Below are 18,770 nucleotides of genomic sequence, written 5' to 3'. Positions count from 1 at the left end.
GAGTTCACTCAGTTGTGTTTGCATTTTGAGCTGTTCTCTAAAGTGGTGCAGAAAGACGTAAAAATCTACAATACTGATGAGGGGAGATTGTGACGTTAATATATTTACAATAAAACTGACTGTTAAACCAGCCACAGCATGATTGAGCTTGTGTTACTTAGAGACTGCTGTGTTTTTATTTCCTTTTTATGTAGCAGGAGGTTTCTTCTGGGACACACTCACATGAGTGTGCGTGTGTGTGTGTGTGTGTGCACATCAGGGTCACAAGACAGTGAGAGTGGAAAATGGGTCAGGACCCGAGTACAAGTCCGAGTGTGGTGAGTTTATAGATCTGCAGGAGGAAGTTGAGTGTGACTTTTTTTTGCACTTAAAAGCTGCAAATGAGTAAAAACCAGCTTGTGGTGTATTTCATTTTGAGTGCAAATCCCCGCTCCTCCCTCCTCACCATTTTGACGACCTCGGGGTAGGCCTGCTCTGTCAGGTAGCCCCGGCTGACGGTCACGTAGTCCACCAGCTCGTTGAGCGTGGAGCGCTTGTACTCCTTCATCTTGAGGTCCGACAGCGTGTCCATGAAGTCAAAGACAGTACAGCACTGCTGCAGCTTCTTCAGGAACAGCTCCGGCTGCTCCGGCGCTGGCACGTCTGGACGGGAGAGAGGAAGAGGAAGAGAGAGATGAAGAGGAGAGCCAGTTTAATTGGTGCAGAAATAAATGTGAACCATGCAGACCGTTCCTGACTCCCACAGAGGTCAGAGAGCTGCAACACACAACAACACAGAATCACAGAGGTGGAATAAAGACAGTGGAACTGAAAACAGAGACATGGGGCGTCCTGGTGGGACATTGTCTGGGACACACTGTAATGTCACTTGTTCGATGGCAGCTAAGGACTTCTATTGCAAGTCATTCATTTAATTCCTCTATTCACGTAGTTATTTATTAGTTTATTGTTGCTTTATTGTACTGTTCTTACGAGTTATGTTGTTCTTCTCAATGTGTTGTTGTCTCTTCTACTGTCAAAATCTTGACTGACTTTTTGGGAAGCTTGCAACCACATCTCACGTTCAGTGAGTGGTTTACTCAGTTGTCACCTGACTCAATTATGGAACTCATGTGACAACAGGTGAGGGCATTATGCAACTTTGGTGACACTTGTGTAAATGAGATTTAGTTTAAAGCTCCACATTTAATTTAAGAATTTTGGATTTTGGGCTGTTGGTCGCACAAAACAAAATATCTGAAAACATCTCACTGGGCTCTATTTTCTGACAATTTTATAAACTTAACGATTAAGGGAAAATAACTAATAGTTTGATTGAAAATAAAATAATACAGTGCCAACATTATCAATATTTATGGATAATTTTCTCCTTCATTTTATACATCTAGTCCTTGAAAATAATCTTCATTTTGGTAAATTTATTTTTTCTGACAATTAAAAAAAACTAAACAATTAAGGGACAATAATTATTAGTTTGAAAATAGAAATAATCCAGGGCTACTAGTATAAATACTTATTGATAACTTTCTTATATATATAATTTTTTACACATCTAGTTCTTGAAAATAATCTACATTTTTATTACTAATAAAAATAATCATTCTGCCATTACAAATTCCTAAAAAAAAGAAAAGAATAAATTTTCCAAAAAATAAACAAATAAAAGAATAAGAAAAAAAGAAATATTGTATTTATTGTAAAATATTCAGTTAAAGAAACATACACTCCTGCGTAAACTTAAGTGAAGAACAACTGTGTGAAAGAGGAAAAAAGAAAGCCAGTTGTTTTCCTCGTTTAGAAGCCAATAATGAATTTGTTTTGAAGATGCTCGCCATTATTCACAGTAAGTGATATGTTTCACACTTCCAGCAGCAGCAAGGTCTGTCTGTTTGGTATAAATAGAAGATGAACTGTGTGGTTAACATGAGCAGGGATAGCCGCAACAGCTAAAAATAAATGTAAGATCTTAGAAACTACAACTTCCAAAAATGCGAGTTAAGCTAAAGGTATTTACGTATGGACTTCACTCATTTGTTGCTGAACACAAAGGATGCTACAGACGCACACCTCAGGAGAAAGAGACAGTTTCCTGCTCTGCGTTAGCTTTTTACTTATTCATCTTTTCTGCAAAGCCTCTCTGTACAGGGAGGGTGAGTACAACACCCTCATTATCCAGCAGTGAGTGTTTCAGCAGCTGAGCTGTCACAAACCGTACGGATGTACAGGCAGAACAAGTCGGCAGGTGTCTTTATTCTGATCCCACAGTGAGAGACATGGCGGAGGGTCGCGCAGAGTTCAGACCTGCAGGGAGAAGCACGACGCTCTTCCCTGATCGCCAGAGCTGATGTTCCTGTCCCAGCAGGACTGGGCCATTATTATGTAACAGATAAGCTGCTCCGAAGGCAGCACACCAGTGGCACTGGGTGTGTGTGTGTGTGAGAAGTGTGCTCCCAAATTACACTTCAAAGTGCTCGTTTGTCATTCTGAATTCGGCTGCACTTCATGTTGAGTCACAAACGGCATATAAATAAGGTGAGAAACTTTTCAAGTAACAATGAAATGACTTTTTCACCTCTCCATAACATGCAAAATGATTAGTTGATTCATTCATTTACAGACACTACCCCGGGCTCTAGGAATCCATTTTCTGACATATTACAGATCAAATGATTCATTGATTAAAAGAGGAAACAGTCGGGAGATCAGTGGATAACGAAAATAAATGTTAGCTGGAGCCCTACAGCTGTGTAACAGTATTATTTATTATTATAACTCTGGTTTGGTGGTTGCTTTAGATGTTGATAAAATGTTCAAACCATCATTTCCCTCAGTGGAAATTAAGCTTTGATTTACTTTTATTTCATAGATAAGAAACTTAAAATGTGAGGACAATAAAGCCCCCACAACACAGCATTTGAAGTCCTGTGTGTGATTAATCCTGGCTTCATATGAGTAGAGGACACTCTGCTAGCCACTAGGCTAATTTAGTTATGATAATAAAGTTAGCATGTCGCATATGAGGGGAAAACATATACATATAGACTGGCAACATGTGTAGGGTCAAACATCATGAGAATGGTGTTTAGAGGCTATAAAACACCTGAAGAAATCTACTTATTCTAATTAATAACACTGGATAATTTCTACATTTTAGGATTCAATAAACTCAAATGTAAGACAACATATTTACATGTAAGGCTTTATGTGTGTGTGTGTCTGCTGCAGGGAGACTGAAAGGTGTTTGGCTTTGTGCTCTTGGCCTGAAAGTTAAGCGGGAAGGCCTTGAGCCAGGAAGAGAAGCTAAGCTAAACTCATTAGCACTCTTCTCATTCATTCATTCATTCATTCATGTGTGGCAGGTAACAATTTGAGCCCAATGAGAAGTACGTTCTGTGTTTCTGTCTTTCACTATGACATGTCTGGGAGGGGGTTACCAAGATTTCCTGACTTGACAAGTTTCAAAATGAACCTTTAAGAAGTCACAACACAGGCTACTTATGAGTCAAGACATGGCTTGTGGTTGAAGAAAGAATCAAGACTTCATAAAAGGTTCATTTTAGATTTTGTCAAATCAACATTACGTCACAACATAAAGATTTTGCAGGCCAGTTTTTCCTATATTAAATTAAATTCAGCTGGTAAGAAATGAATAGCAAACTCCTCTTCCTGAAGGTCTGACTATTCAAACTGAAAGTGCCGTTTCCCATCCTGGGAAACAACCTTCAGCAGATCTCATCAAGCGCATTTAAAGTGATTATTCCGAACGTTTTGATCCAAATGCCACTAGTTACTCACGACCTGCTGGCCTCCTGCTTCAGTTCAGCTCATTGAGGCCGAGTCCAACCAGGCCAGTCACAAACAAACCCAAACCTCTGATTGACTGGCAGGAGTCCTGGGCTCGCCAGGCTTTAATCCCTGCTCCACAAACTAGCTTCCTCCCACAATACCCAGTGATTTATCAGAGCAAATGAATTTAACTCTGCTGACTTTTAGCGTAATTATTCATTTCAAGCTGAGATATTAAATCATATGCAACCAGGAGAGAAAATCTAAAATCTGTGGAGGATACCTCAGTGCTAACCTGCCAACAAGATCAAACATGTTCCTCTTTGCCCTGCATGTGATATGATCACTCAGTGCTCCAAATACCTAAAAAAAGAGTGCTGACCAGAATATTAAGGTGGCTGCAAAGTCTACATGTCCTTGAGCAAGATATTCAGAGTTTTTCTTGCTTGGTCTTTTTAAGTGTTCTGAATAAGACCATCATAAATTCTGTGATAATAAGGAAACAGAAGCGAGTGTCAAAGCTGCTGTAGTCAATATTACTGTATTAACAATGGATCAACTGAGTACACAGCCCAGTCGCCAGAAGACAATGATGGCATTGTTGCTTCTGCAAACCACGAATGTGTTGCATTTGCATGTTTCATAGGTATCATAGCAACATTTCTTGAGTGACGTAGTATACGAGCTGACTTTGTCATTGGGAGGTGAAAGGGACAGTGGATGATGTGAAACCTCGGCCAAACTTGCCAAACTACTTCTCGAGACCAACAAACAACAAAACCGGCTGTGATGTAGCGAGTCATTGCTGTGTTTCCAGCGGCGTTTTAAGCACCCAACACAGGTGCTTTGTTGCAACCTATTGGGGACAGTGCCACAAAAAGCAGTTGTTGTTTACAGAGACACTGCCCCCAAAGCCAGGGATTTTACGACAAAACATGATCTTTTCCACAACCAAGTGACTTTTGTACCCAACACCAAACAGCAGACAGACAGATATAGACACCAGCCAGTAAAGAAAGTGGAGCATTTAGCAGCTAAAGAGCCACATATTTTTCTCAGGAGTTGGTGGAGGCCAAAACCAGAGCTAAAAAGGAGAGTGCATCTTAGATTTCCATTCATCAGATGGCCTCCAGATTATTCCTAATGTTGCTCTACATCTGCTGAATGTGTAAATAAGAAACTGTTTGCTTTGTGTTTGTAGACTGTTGTGTTTACAGCGTTTCCAAGGCCCCTGATTGGACAAACGAATCATTTGATGCGGTTTAATGCTTCAGTGTGCTTTCATACAAAATGCTTGAAACCATCTGAATAAACAATTAGACAAAGTCACGTCCGCTTTAAGCAGTGATTGACCAGGATTCTCTCTTTATTCTTTACACAACTTTGGTCAGGTTTCGTTGTGTACAAATGAGCGCAACAACATGAGTGCCTTCTAGAAGAGACTGAAAGTGTTTCCAGTTGTCCCCTTTTCTTCCCACCTTCCAGTGAGGCCATTCAGAACATGGTTGGACAACGTGTTATACAACCTAGTTTGTTTGAAGACCTTATGCAAATGCAGAAAACTGTGAAAACGCAGTTCATGTATCAACGACCATCCACATTTCTGCTTTCAAACTACTGTCCACAGAGTCCTTAGTCAGGACTTTGTCCCACCAGGTTCACTTTCTCTACACTGTCTGAAATCTAATAGATGCAAAAATGCTAAAAACTATCAAGTAATGATAAAATACCAGAGACAAATCAAAACGGAGGATTTTAAAAATGCTGTTTGCTCAAAACAGATAACACCACAGTTGTATGTCTATATGTGAGTATGTATTCTTGCCTGTAAACACATATGCATTAGGGTGAGGCGATATGGCGTTAAAAATATTATCACTCCTCCTCAGTCTGTTTTTCACCATGACACACCCCTATGCTGATGGATTGTGAAGTGTGGACAAAAAAAGGTATGTGTTACTCGAGACAGGATTTGGTGTTGGAGACTAAAATGTTAAAAAAATTAAGACTTAAGGATTCATTTTTGGTTTGGTAATCCTGGCAAAGCACATGACTGATAAACAGTTGAAGCACATGGATCAATTTGGTGGTACTTTGCGGGAAAAATCTGCCAGGGTCGTTTTACAGCTCAAAACAGATAGGTTAAGATGGCTCAAATAAACGTTAAAATGTGTTGAAAATCTTCAACATCTGACCATTTGAGGAGAAAGGAGGCATTTCCTGTCCTGCAACATGAACCCTGGCAGATCAAGCGCAAGTGTTGTATTGTAATATTAAAAGCAAACTCTACAAAAAGATTTTGTAAACTCTTGACTTCAAGTATGCATATCTGAAGGGCGGTGCAAAGTATTCACAGAGGACTAGACAAGGCGGAGGGTATACAGAGGTCAGGGGACGGAGTGAAGAAGCTGGAATAGTATCTGAATAATTATATCTGAAATACTTCTAATGCAGTGCAATAATATGTGCATGCTTGTTTTATGTGTTGCCTACAGTGTGTGTGTGCAGCTCCTTGTGAGTGGGTACAGTAGTGTACAGTACGCTGTGGTTCATTACAGTAATTACTGGCTGCAGGATACGGGGTCGGCTTGTGTTACGGAGCCCAGGGCCTCAGGATCCTGCAGCTCTGCCGCTATAGGAGCATGTGAACGGCCTTAAAGGAAGCTATTAATAGACAGATAATCACACAGGACACAGTAATCCCTCTACAGAGACACAGGGAGAGCACAGCGAATGGGCTTGGAGCAGGGCGAGAGAGTATGAATGTGAATGTGGGAGAGGAACAGAAAGAGAGAGAGAGAGTGTGCATGAAAGTGTGTGTGGCTGTATTTAAGCATGTGAGAGAATGGGTGTGTGTGTGTGTCGGTGTAGCCTAGAATAACCCAGAAACTACCCTTCATACAGATCAGCAAGGAAGAGCCCTGGAGTGGAAGTGCTGCCACACACACATGCACACACACATGCACACACACACTAATACACACCATCTTAGCCAGGCTCACACATCAGCACAAAGTCAGTCACCAGGCTTTCACCACCATATATCAAACCTCCGCACGGGATCCCGCATTACATCATTTTCTTTACTTGTATACAATTAAGTGTAGGACTACTGATGAGTGAATGTAACCAATCATTGATCCTGTATCCTAAATTTTCGATGAGAGGCTGCAACAAAAAATGGAGAGAGGCAGGGGTATGACATCCAACAGTCCCCTGGCTAAGAATCGAACTATGGACGTTGCAGTCATGTAGCACACACCCTAACCATTAGGTCACTAGAGCTGACGATTAACTGATTAGTTGGCAACAATTAAATAGATCGCCAATTCATTTAATAATTGATTAATCCGTTTAAGTAACTCTTAAGGACATAAAGGCAAAATTCTCAGATTCTAGCTTCTTAAACGTGAATATTTCCTGGTTTCTTTACTCCTTTATGACAGTAAACTAATTAGTTTTTGGGATTGCGGACTTTCTGCTTTATGATGAATTAGTTATATTGAACACCTGATACATTTACATGCACACTAACATTCCACTGTATCGCAACACTTAAGGTGGATGAAGGAATGAGAGACGGAGGCCGTGTTTGTATGGCTAAACAAGTCAACCACCACTGGAAAACTGGCACATGTAAACAGGAATATTAGCAGAATATTCATTTTTATAGCAATGCAAAACAGCTAAGTAGGACTATTGTCTTTTTCAGAATAAGGGCAAAAACCAGAATATTTTCTGCATGTAAATGAAGTCACTAACGACCCTCTTCAGTTAAAAATGTCATTTGATCTATGAATTGTCAGAAAATATATTTTTAAAAAGCCCATTAGTTGCTAAACTCAAATCGCTTGTTCTGTCCAAACTTCAAAAGATATTTACCATCATGAAAGATGAAAAACAATCAAACATTCATTTTTGAAAAGCTGATTTTTGGCATTTTGGCTTTGTAATATGTTGTGATTACCACAACTTCTGGCAATTCATTTTCTATCAAATCACATCTTCTATATTCCTCCTGGCCTGGTTCCAACTCCTCTGACTTAAATGATTAATCAAACATCATCAATTGTTATTGAATAGTTTTCTGTTCATCTATTCATCACCAGATGTTTCCCTCCTCCTCCTCCGCAATAGTTTGACAGATGGCAGCTAATGTTTCCTCTTCAGAAGCGCTTAAAACACACACCAAGGATAACAGGACACACTAAGAAGTTAAATATTTTGCATATATCCCTGCCTAGGTTTGGCCTCATGCACTGAGTCTCAGCTCTGCAGCCTGATCTCAAACCACAACACACCTAAGAGACACCTGACTACAGGTTACTGCTGGTTGTTCGTGCTTACATACCAAGAATCAGGCATAAAGGCAGAATGGAAATAAATATACCAGCAGCAAGCAAAGGGCTGACAGTTGTCAAGGCAACCAGCTTCTTTCAAATCACAAAAACTCAGTATGTCATTGCAAAGGACAGAAAGGAAGATTCAATGCCTTGGACAAAAAATGAATAAATAAACTGATAGCCAGAGGAAGCTACATGATGTTATATATGACATGTGACATGTATGATGATTATTTATAATAATCTGATTAAAACACCTGAAGCTGGTCACTTTCTTAAGATGCATAAACTGGCTACTCATAACAATGTTTGCAAGTCCACGCGTGTTTCATTCATAATAACTCCAGATTATCTCCTTTAAAAGTCACTCAAATGAACGCACTGACCGGACCAATTTGTCATAAGACCTCAACTGATGCTCTTTCATGTTTAAAGTGCCCATATCATTGAGGGCATTTACTTTTACCATCCATCTTTATCCCCAAATCCATTTAGCTGGTACAAATGTGATCTTTTTTAATCCAGCAGCCACTGTGGGCAGCGGATGAAATCAGGGTTGAAATGAGTGTTTGGCAGTTGCTGATCTACTCAGTCAGCCTCTCTGTGTATAAGCCAGCCATCATGTTCAGGATTATTTATGGCTGCATCACAGCGGCAACTGCTAGTAGAAGTCAGTGTGGCCAGTGAAGTGAAGGGACTGTGAGGAGTTTTCTGCAGCTCCAAATGTCAGCAGAAGGAACCTGACAATGTTTAGGTTGTCAATGATTGTTTGTGTTTGGATGTTAAAGATCAGTTTAAGGAACTAGGAGGGGCGTCTGCTTCTGCCTTGGAAAATGCACAGTAACGGGCCATTCACATGTTGCGTCATGTGCGATTGCACAAATTCATTATTTTAAATGAAGACACGTGACAGGATTTCAAAACCAAAATAACAGTCACTGCTCATTTGTTGTGAGGCACCTGTTTTTGGGTGTGTCCGTGGCACATCAAGATGGAAAAATCTCAACTATTTCAAACGCAGTAGGCATAACACAGGTCATATGACAAAAATTAACCAATCACCTGCATGGAACATGTTTCAAAATCTTCCAACAGCTGGTTGAAAGGTCAGCCAAACTTTGAGGGATTTGCAGTGCTGGACATACATTTATCTCTTTACTCTGTTTAGTCAGTGATGCTTGCTGCTAAATTACCACAACTTCATCATAATTGTCATTGCATCATGCAGGTTTGGGTTGATTAGCAAAGGCAGGTGCAACAGGGCACCTTAGATAGAACAATGAACTCGACACAGCTGACTTCATCCACGCAACATGAACATCCCCGAATGCATCCAGTCAGCTACTCCAAAAGGAATCAATGCCATTGCTCCTGCAAAAGCAAAATGGTGAGTTTGTTGCTTCCGTTTTCAGCAGATCAAATAGGTGTGTTGTTGGGCTTGTTAACAGGTATTTCACCAGTTAGAGAAACAATCAGTCAATTACTTGGGGGGATCAAGAATAAAGCATTCTGAGACCTTGATCACAACAAGCCAAATCTTCATCATGGTAGCGAGGATTGGATCCGCTCGTCTGTTGCATTTCAGCTTGCAAAACGCGTCCGTTACTATATACAAACTTGTAGCGGTGCAGATTTTGTCGTGCCTTGTGTTTCTGGGAAATGAGAGTTCGAGGACGACTGGTGACACCAGGTTGGAGAACTATAAAAGCACTAGTATTTCTTATGAAGCTAACTGGTCTCATATCAACACGACTATTCTGAGATGCTTTATGAGTGCGGCCCCGTCCTGTGGAAACACTGATGCTCTGCTCTGGCTTCGGCCTCACCCTGATCTTCTCCTTCCTGCCTGCCTGCCTGCCTGCCTGCCTGCTCTGTTCTGTTTCTCAGCTTTGGAAGAGACTCTCATCTGGGCTCCCTTGGCAGGGGAAGAGAGAAGTCGCTGCTGCTTAATTAATGGTGGAAAAAAGCTTAACGACTCACAGCACGAGAGAGGGAGAGAGCAAGCAGTCGGATGGCTCACCACAGGAACTCCTTTAAGTTCGGCTAATTACATAACGGCATCAACCTATTGAACACAGGGTCAGGATTTAGCAGCTTGCATATGTACACATCTCTTTTTAAGAAAGATTTCGATGTTGTTTAATAGGCTTAACACGATGTACAAATCTTAAGTGGGAAGACTCAAATCAGCCACTGATTATTTTACTAGCCAAACATGATTTGGCAGAGTTTAGAGACTACAAGGAGATCACATGGTCTGTTCACAGTGAAGAACAGTCTTCAAAAGTAACTGCAGCACTGATACAAAACTGCACAAATGCAACACTGAAAATCACGTGCAAACACGTCTGTTCAGACTATTAAGTAATTAAAAGGATGAAAAGAACTGTTAAATTTTGGGGATGTACTTATGTTGATTCTGTTTAAAGTCTGAAAACCAAGAATAAGAGCAGGAGTCGACATGGATACTACAACTAAACCACACTCTTCACTCTCACTGCTGGGAGAAAAAACAAATGCAACAAATACAGACAAGGTCACAGTGTGGCTTTTGGGGTTCTCTATAAGGCAGCGCCGAAGTCAAGAGACTCCAAAGTTATCTGACAAAATGAGTTTGAATCTCACAGACAGTGACTCTGCTGGACACTGCGGCCAGAGCCCCCATTTCTTCATGACTTCACATAGCTCTTATACTGTGGTGCATTTAGCCACTAGTGTTGTCATGATACCTGCATTCTTGAAAAATATTGATATTTGGTGACGATTTTCAATGCCACAAGGCAAAAACTGACATTACGTGCATGCAATTTAAACTTTTTAATACAAGGTAAATATAAAAAGGCTACAGACCCTTCTACTGTTGGCAAACAGTTTGGCGTTTTTGGTGGGTGGGGCTTAGCTGGAAGCAAAACAATTCTCCACAGTTATTAGCGAGCGCTAGCTAGCAAGTTCTGTTGGCTTGTTTTAGGTAATGGAGGAAGATGATGTGAGTGGTGCATTCAGAAATACTCATTCAGTGTCAGAGGGCACTTTGGCACTAACTGGATTTGAATTTGTTCGTCTGAATGTACCGCTGGGTTATCCAGAGCACCACACTCTCAGAGTAGCAGAGCGCACTCTGGACACTGTGTCTGGGGAGACGGCGCAGCAGAGCGCCGAGCAGAGTGAATGTGTGATTAACTTAACTGTTTGTTAATTTATATAGATATATAATGCTCAGTTTCTTCGACCAACAGGGCTCTCATTTTAGTGTAGAGCGTCAGACTGAATTTATGAACACACCATGTCAGGTCACTCACTCTCCGGGACCGCCAGTGTTACTTGAATAAGTAAACACTGACCAACGGGACCAGACTGGCCGACCCGTATGCTCTCACTCAGTGGATGGATGATGTCACAGGAAGCCAATCTTACAAAGGAGGACGACACTTGAATGGTTTCCTCCATTTTGTTTTGCTACCAAAACTAACGTTAGCTAATGTGCTAAAACATTGGTGTTCCAGAAAAATCCAATATTCTACTTAATACCTCCCCAGTTTCTGATGAGGTAGACATGATAACCCTTAATACATCCAATAACACAACAAGACGACTACAGCCCTGTGGTGGCGAGTTGTGTTTTGCCTTCAGCTAATAAATTGACGTCACTGTGATGTCGGCCCTAAAAGGCTCTATATTATGACAACTGCTTGTCTTTCTTGGCTAGTAGCAGTGAACAGCAGAATGATTGTGGTTAACGATAATAATAAAGAGTGAAAAAGCGAAGCTGGTAGCTGTGTATCAATACTGCAGAAAATAACTGTTTCAAATAAATCAATATTTTTGACAACACCAATGTTTAATTACAAAAATATATAAAATACTTGAAATGCAAAGGATTTAGAGGGTTGAATGAGTCCAGAAAAACATTAATTGCACTGTGTAAATATCATACATATCCTTCGCCATCACACCATATCACTGATTTGCAAAGAGAACACATCTGGGAGAAGCTACAGTAGAAGGATTTAAATCCTATAGTTTACAGTTACATTGCACTCATTTAGCAGATGCTTTTGACCTAAAGCATCTGCTAAATGAGTGCATTAAAACCACACAACTGGGGGTGTATCCCTTTTAAATAAATAACTAAAAGCATTTTCAGTACAAGAGTACGACTGCTTAGAGATGTGATTTGAGCTGTTGCAAGATACATCTCAGATGACTAACAACATAAGTTTTCACTATTGGCTGGAGAACTTCAGACTATCATCTTCACAATGGTCAGCAGGTGAGAGAAAAACAGCTACTTTCTATTTCATTAATGGAAAATACTTTCCTGCTATTTTTAGGTTATAACGTTCTGCACACAGCGCTGCAAAGATCTAAGTCTAGGAAAGTGTAAGATGACCAGGCTACGCACTCTTTAAGAACAGTCCACACACACTCAGTGTAAATGGGAAAGCCCCCTGTCTATAAAAGCAGTGAGCGTGTGTGACCGGGAGAGCGGCAGGCTTGAGTTACGGCAGCAGAGAGAGGCCAACAGATGCGATCAGCAGATGACTCGACCCCTCTGCCTGAAGGTCAATTTGTAGGATGTTATGTACCAGCTATGACGGTGTCATGTATGTACACACAGTCACGGGGTTCAGCCATCATAAAGGTATAAACAGTGAAGGTTAACATGGACTGGGGATGAGTAAAACAATCAGGTAGACATGCAGGGTTATTGATGGAGGAATGTCAAGGCGCTGCAGGTGTGACCTTTGCTCTCCTCACTGCTGGTGGCTTCTAATTAACCTTATTTACAGAGAGAAAGTTGCTGCTTTTCAGACTCACCCTGCTTCAGCTCCCCAGAACAACCAACCAGTCCTCTATTGTTGGTCCGGGATTGATAAAGAGTTTTTAAAGGCACTTATTCACCTTTAAAAGCAATCTTCTTAGGGGCTGAATTGTTGGTAGATTAAGCTTTCTAAACCATTTGTCTGAGTCACTTTAGATAGGAGCGGCTGATAAATATATACAAGTAAAGCGAAGATTAAAACAGAAAATATATTTTCCAAGAAAGCCTAAAACAGACAATAAACCTTACCTTTATGTCTGACAAAACTCTTGTCACTCAAAAGGACCAACTGAAACGTGGCTGCTTGATTGATATGTTCTCTACAAGCTGGTGTCTGTGCTCAGCGAAATACAACAAATAGTGATAACAGATCTCAGCTGTATCTAAGTTATCAAAAATGAAGAAACCTGAACCAAGATTCCATGGGAAATCCAAAGGATTCAGATTCTATGAGCAGAACTGATTTCAATAAATTCAATAAATTTTATCAAACTGCAACCCCAATCAGCTCCTCCAGGATGTTCGATGTTGGGATAGCAACCATTGACACAAATTAAACCAATCCTTGTGAATTCTTTTCCATTTGTCCATTCACTGCCACTTTTCCACCAATTTGACCATTCATCAGTTTCCTGTGAATTTCACCAATCATAGCAGTCACCCACAAAACGTCACCAAACTCACTTTCTTGGCTCTGGTTGTGAAGATGCAGACATGAACGTCTCACATACACCAACAAAAATTACTGCTGAAGACCATGAAAGGCAATACTGCAGTGGTGGAACATGGATGACATCGATTGACAACCATTTTTCTCCCGCAAAACGCACTTGAAGATTGGCTAAAACGTGGGTACCAACAGACAGACAAGTAACCATGACATAGGCTCTGTTGCAGCCAGATCTATTGCACGTGCTAGGGGTGTAATGATTAATCGGTCTGGGTCGATATACTGATTTAATGATGAACAATCCAATATCATCAGCGCAAAGTGAAATCATTGATCCATATCATCATTTTTAGGATACGCCTTTATTTTAAAAAATCTGTGTCACTGTAAAACAGCAGCAGGCAGATGGCAAGCAGCCAAGAGAAAGACGATGAGGGTGACGTTACAAACTCAGGAATAAATCAACAGTGTGGAATATTTTCGATTTCAGAGAAAATACAGGCACATGCCAAAAATAAAAATGCCATTTTGAGACAAAATACGATGTACCTGCCTGGACGAGTATCTCACTTCACTAAGTTGTTGCTACAGCAACGTTAGCTGCTCTGTTTCAACAATGTTCGACTGAAAAAACGTGCACGCAGGCTGAAATTCACCTGTGCTGTTCTGTCAGTAGATGCAGTGACTTGTATCAACAGTGCGTGAGAAAAAATATAAATAATTTGTTATTATTAGTGGAGGAAAAGTCCGCTAGCCACAAGGCTAATTTTTGCAATGCTATCCTGCTTAAGCTAGTAATGAGTGACTAGCAAAAAACAAATGGTTAATTTATGAACCTTGACAGTTATTGCTGAGCTGAATTTTACACTTTTGTTAAATGATGTAGCTGTTTATCCATGTTTTATGGCTGCTGGGAGAAATTTACCTTCAGGGCTTTAAGCCAGATAGCCAGTTATATGGGCATATGATATCGTCCTCCATCAATCAGAGGCCCCTGAATCACATCAAATCGTATTGTGGCAGACTTTGTGATATCAGCAATTATTGTATCTTTGGCCAAAGAATCGATATAATATTGTATCGTCATGAAACTGGTGATTTACACCCCTAGAAAGAATCAAGGTGAGTAAGACTACATATGCATGCTTAGTGCCTTGGAATTTAATGAATTACAGACACACGAAAACTAAACTATTTTTGTCATTTTCACTTGCTTCTGCAATTTCTTTGAAAGTTAACACCTAAAAACATTGCAACATGCATTTCTTTTTTCACAGAAAACCTTATGCAACAATCCCTCCACAGAGCTGCCAAACTGTGAGGTACTGTACAGTTTAACTGATTCACTAGCTTAATATATGTTGAGACTAGATTTTTTTTTTAAACTGGCAACATAATGCACATTAGATATTAGAGGTGAAACTAGCTTTTGATACCTTGTAGATCAAAATGTATTGACTTTGTTTTTTTGAAAAGAAAATCTGGCACAGGGAATTTTTAATGGGAATTTAAATTTGTTTCAACTTTCAGCTAAACAAGCTATCAGACTAAAAAGTGACACATATAAGCACTGCCACCAAAGCAGAAACTGTGTGTCATGTTTCCTGTCGAGGACAGCGGTTTCCCAGCAGTCACTGCTGTCGCCACTGGGGCCTATGAGCCACTGAGGTTAAACATTACATAAAGGATTACAGTGAGAAGAGATGATAAACGCTGACTGTCACAACATCTGTTCTGTTTAGTCTTCAAATAAAAAAAACCCACAACAACAACGGGGACAGACGTGACCCAGCAACATGGCCAACATCAGCTGTCGATGCAGATCTCCACAGGAAGCTGGCACACAACCAACTGGTCAACTATCATGATATGTGATGACATTGACATGCAAGTACACATGTGCATGCATATGGTTGTTGCAGTTAAGCAGGGTCTAGTGCCAGATACACAGCACAATGCAAACGTTTATGTGACTCCTGCTGCAAGCGTGGCTGTGTAGTCAGCCGTTATTATGTTAACTTCTGCCAGGCTTTTTGTGGGAATTACTCTGAGTTTAAAGATAGATTTTCATTTGGACTAACTTACAGAAATCTACCTGGTGTCTGGTGCAAAGAGAGATCAAACAAAGATGAACAATTACAGATGTAAAAGGAGTTTAGATTGTGGTTTGCCAAATATATTCAACAAGCCACAGTCTCATTACAGTGTCACTTTAAGGGTGTAAACATGCAGACTGGGACAGATAAAAGAAGAAAGAAAGCAAAGTGGACTGCACCAGTCAGAGCAAAACAGCTGTCACCATGGCAACCGAGTCAAACAGTCAAACACATGCTGACCTGGATTCACAGTCTACCAACATGGTGCAAGTCGTGCAATACGGAGCTCTTTGGCTGCAATTCAATTTTTTTTGTATTAACCCTTAAAAGCAGATATTTCTGCTCGATGAATGGCTTAAAATGAGAGTATGTCACTGTTGATGCCACTGTGACCACAACTGACTATTATGGGATAATGGTAAATGCTGAAACATACTGCAGTTTAACAGAAGCACATTTAGAGAAGACTCATAAAGTTAATAAACTGACACTCAAATAGCAGTTACACACTAATACCCAGCTCAAGTTTGCGCACATTAGCCACCACTGGCTACAGGTCATAGCTGCGACATCCCTCACTGTACTGAATTAAGCAAGAGCGTGTTTTTTGCATTCATTTTTAAAAGGTACGAAAGTCACAAGAACAAATACTTTAGTACCGAATCGATGCCAAATTCTGGAAATGTGACAGTACGTAGGTAGGTACTGGGGATGCAATTCTTACGGACGTGACTGAGTAGCATATATGCATGCAAGTGTTCTAGTCTGCCGTTAAATTTCAAGGGAAGAAGAAGAGCACCTAACAGCAACCGACAACAACACAGCATCTATTCTGCGCTAATCGCTGCAAGTTAAGATTTTTTTTGTGGTTGCTGTGAGTTGCAAAATGTTCAGCTTTGGGTAAAACGATGCACTTGTCACTGTCACATTTTACCCCACAATCCCTTCATAGTGGAGAAGGGGCGGGACTAATAGCCTTCGACAAAGAACACCTGTCACATCTTAATTGTACAAGTGCAGACTCGTGCTTTGTGTTCAAGGCAGATCATTAGGGATTAAAATAAAACTTAAATTAAATCAAAATGTTTTTAGGAAAGGTGTGTATGTTTATTTTGTCTTTTACCATGGTATTGAATTGGGTATCAAGACTCTTGGAATTGTATGGGCACTGGTTTAGTCTCACTTTAAAGGATTAACCAGTTATGAAAATTGTTCCATTGTTTTCTTGATCAACTAATCGTTTTAGCGAAATGTCTGAGATAAAAAAGAACAACACCCATGCAGCAATAAAATCCAATGACATCATGTTATGCTGCAACACAGTTTGATGTTACTTCCTAGTTTGAAACTGTACAGCAGCAGATTCAAGATCAGATACCAGACTTGTTACTGTATTACAGTCAAAGTCTGATATTGTGAAAACACTGAAGGGAATGTTCTTACAACTCAACACCGAATAAACATGCACTCACTGTACATACACGTGCCGGCCCAGTACAGGTAAAGGGTCACGATTTGTGTAATGGAAAACATTCGACATATAGATATATGTTCATAACCCAGATACACACTACCCATGTCTCAATGTTCATGTTCTCAAGTCTCATACAAGCCTTGCAAGGCGCCAGGCTGCTGTCAATCATTAACACATGCAGTCGTCCTGGGTAAACTTTGCTCCCAGCTACTATAGCCAACAACACGGCAGATGGCAGAGCTACAGAGGCCGTAGTCACTTTCACTCTGGCGTTTAGGTAACAAGGCGCCACAGTACTAAATGTCTGAATTATAACTCACTATATGGCTTCGGCGAGCTCCTAATGAGAGCAAACACTACAGGAAGCATCATCAGGGTTTCATCAGTGATGAAGAACTTGAGCTTTTTCTTTTATATTTCCTTTTGAGCTGCACATGAAAATAAGGCTTTTTGTTTTTTTTGCCTTGCAGGATGAGTTCACAATTTTTAAGTCTTACTTAAAACATAATCAGGTGCTCTAATGAATACTGAAACATGTTTCTTGCTTGCTGTGATCATTCCTCCTCGTCACACTGGCCATTAAAAGATCCCTTCCTAATGTGTTTCCAGTGTAAGTGATGGAGGACAAAACCCACAGCTCTCCATTTGTGCAAATGTATTCAAAAGTTTCTAAAGCGTTTTAAGAAGGGACCTCCTAATGGCCAGTGGTAACAGGATGAGTGATTACAGTAAGGAAAATCTATTACAGTGCTCATTTGGGACTTGCAAAATTTTGAACCTATCCTTTAAGCGTGCCCTGGAGCACTTTTATTACCAGTAACCCTTAACCAAAGAACACAATCAATAAATGCCCTCAGACAAAAACAGCAGCACCTTATGTCCTTCTCTTTGAATCAGTGATGGCGAGATTTGCCTTCCTGTTGATGGATTCTGGTGCTAAGTTAACCCTCGGTGGGGTTAGGAGTTACATCCCCAGCACAGCTCAGTGAGTAAACAACTTAAAACATCCCCAACCCTTCCACTGTGAAGGTTTCAATTCCTACTTGAGCTGTAAATGCTAATGATGCTTGTTGCGTTGGTGGATAAACGCCTCCGTGAGAAGGTTCATCGTTTTACAATACTTTCTAATTATGTGCCTGTCTGATTCAAAAACTCAAGGTACATTTACAGGGTTTTATTTATTTCACACTACCTCAGCACTGTGCTGTGAATAGAGCCTAAAGTGGCACTTTAATTGCTATTTGATGCCAATCACCTGTTTGCTTACAATCAAGCGCTGTGTGCAAAGCCAGGATGGTACAAAATGTTACAAGTGTTGAACGTTATTAGCGTCAAGAACTCTGCTAAGGATTTATCTACAAAAGAGCTGAAAGGATTATTTGAATAATCAATTGGAAGAAAATTAAAATGCAACAACTTTGACTAAGTTTTAATCATTTGGATCGTTTTTCAAGCAAAAATGCAAAATATTGGTCGGTTGTAGCTACAACTGGGCGATATGGAGAAAATCAAATATCACAATAATTTGACCAAGTACTTCATATATGGTCTTACATCATGATATAAATATAATATCAAT

The 18,770-nt window shown here is 40.3% G+C and overlaps 1 protein-coding gene across 6 annotated transcripts in view; it reads right to left on the bottom strand.

The window, feature by feature from the left end:
• ppp2r5eb (protein phosphatase 2, regulatory subunit B', epsilon isoform b) overlaps positions 1-18,770 on the bottom strand; it is a 61,815-nt gene that overhangs the window by 16,735 nt on the left and 26,310 nt on the right. For all 6 annotated transcript variants that reach the window (XM_050062505.1, XM_050062506.1, XM_050062508.1 and 3 more), the window contains one exon: positions 446-642. In XM_050062505.1, the coding sequence (XP_049918462.1) occupies positions 446-642 (197 nt within the window). The remainder of the gene's footprint in view (positions 1-445; positions 643-18,770) is intronic.

This window comes from Epinephelus moara, chromosome 14 (assembly GCF_006386435.1).
Source record: "Epinephelus moara isolate mb chromosome 14, YSFRI_EMoa_1.0, whole genome shotgun sequence".
NCBI classification, from domain to species: domain Eukaryota; kingdom Metazoa; phylum Chordata; class Actinopteri; order Perciformes; family Serranidae; genus Epinephelus; species Epinephelus moara.
Note: the sequence above shows the minus strand (reverse complement) of the source record. Positions and strands in the feature narration are given on the sequence as shown.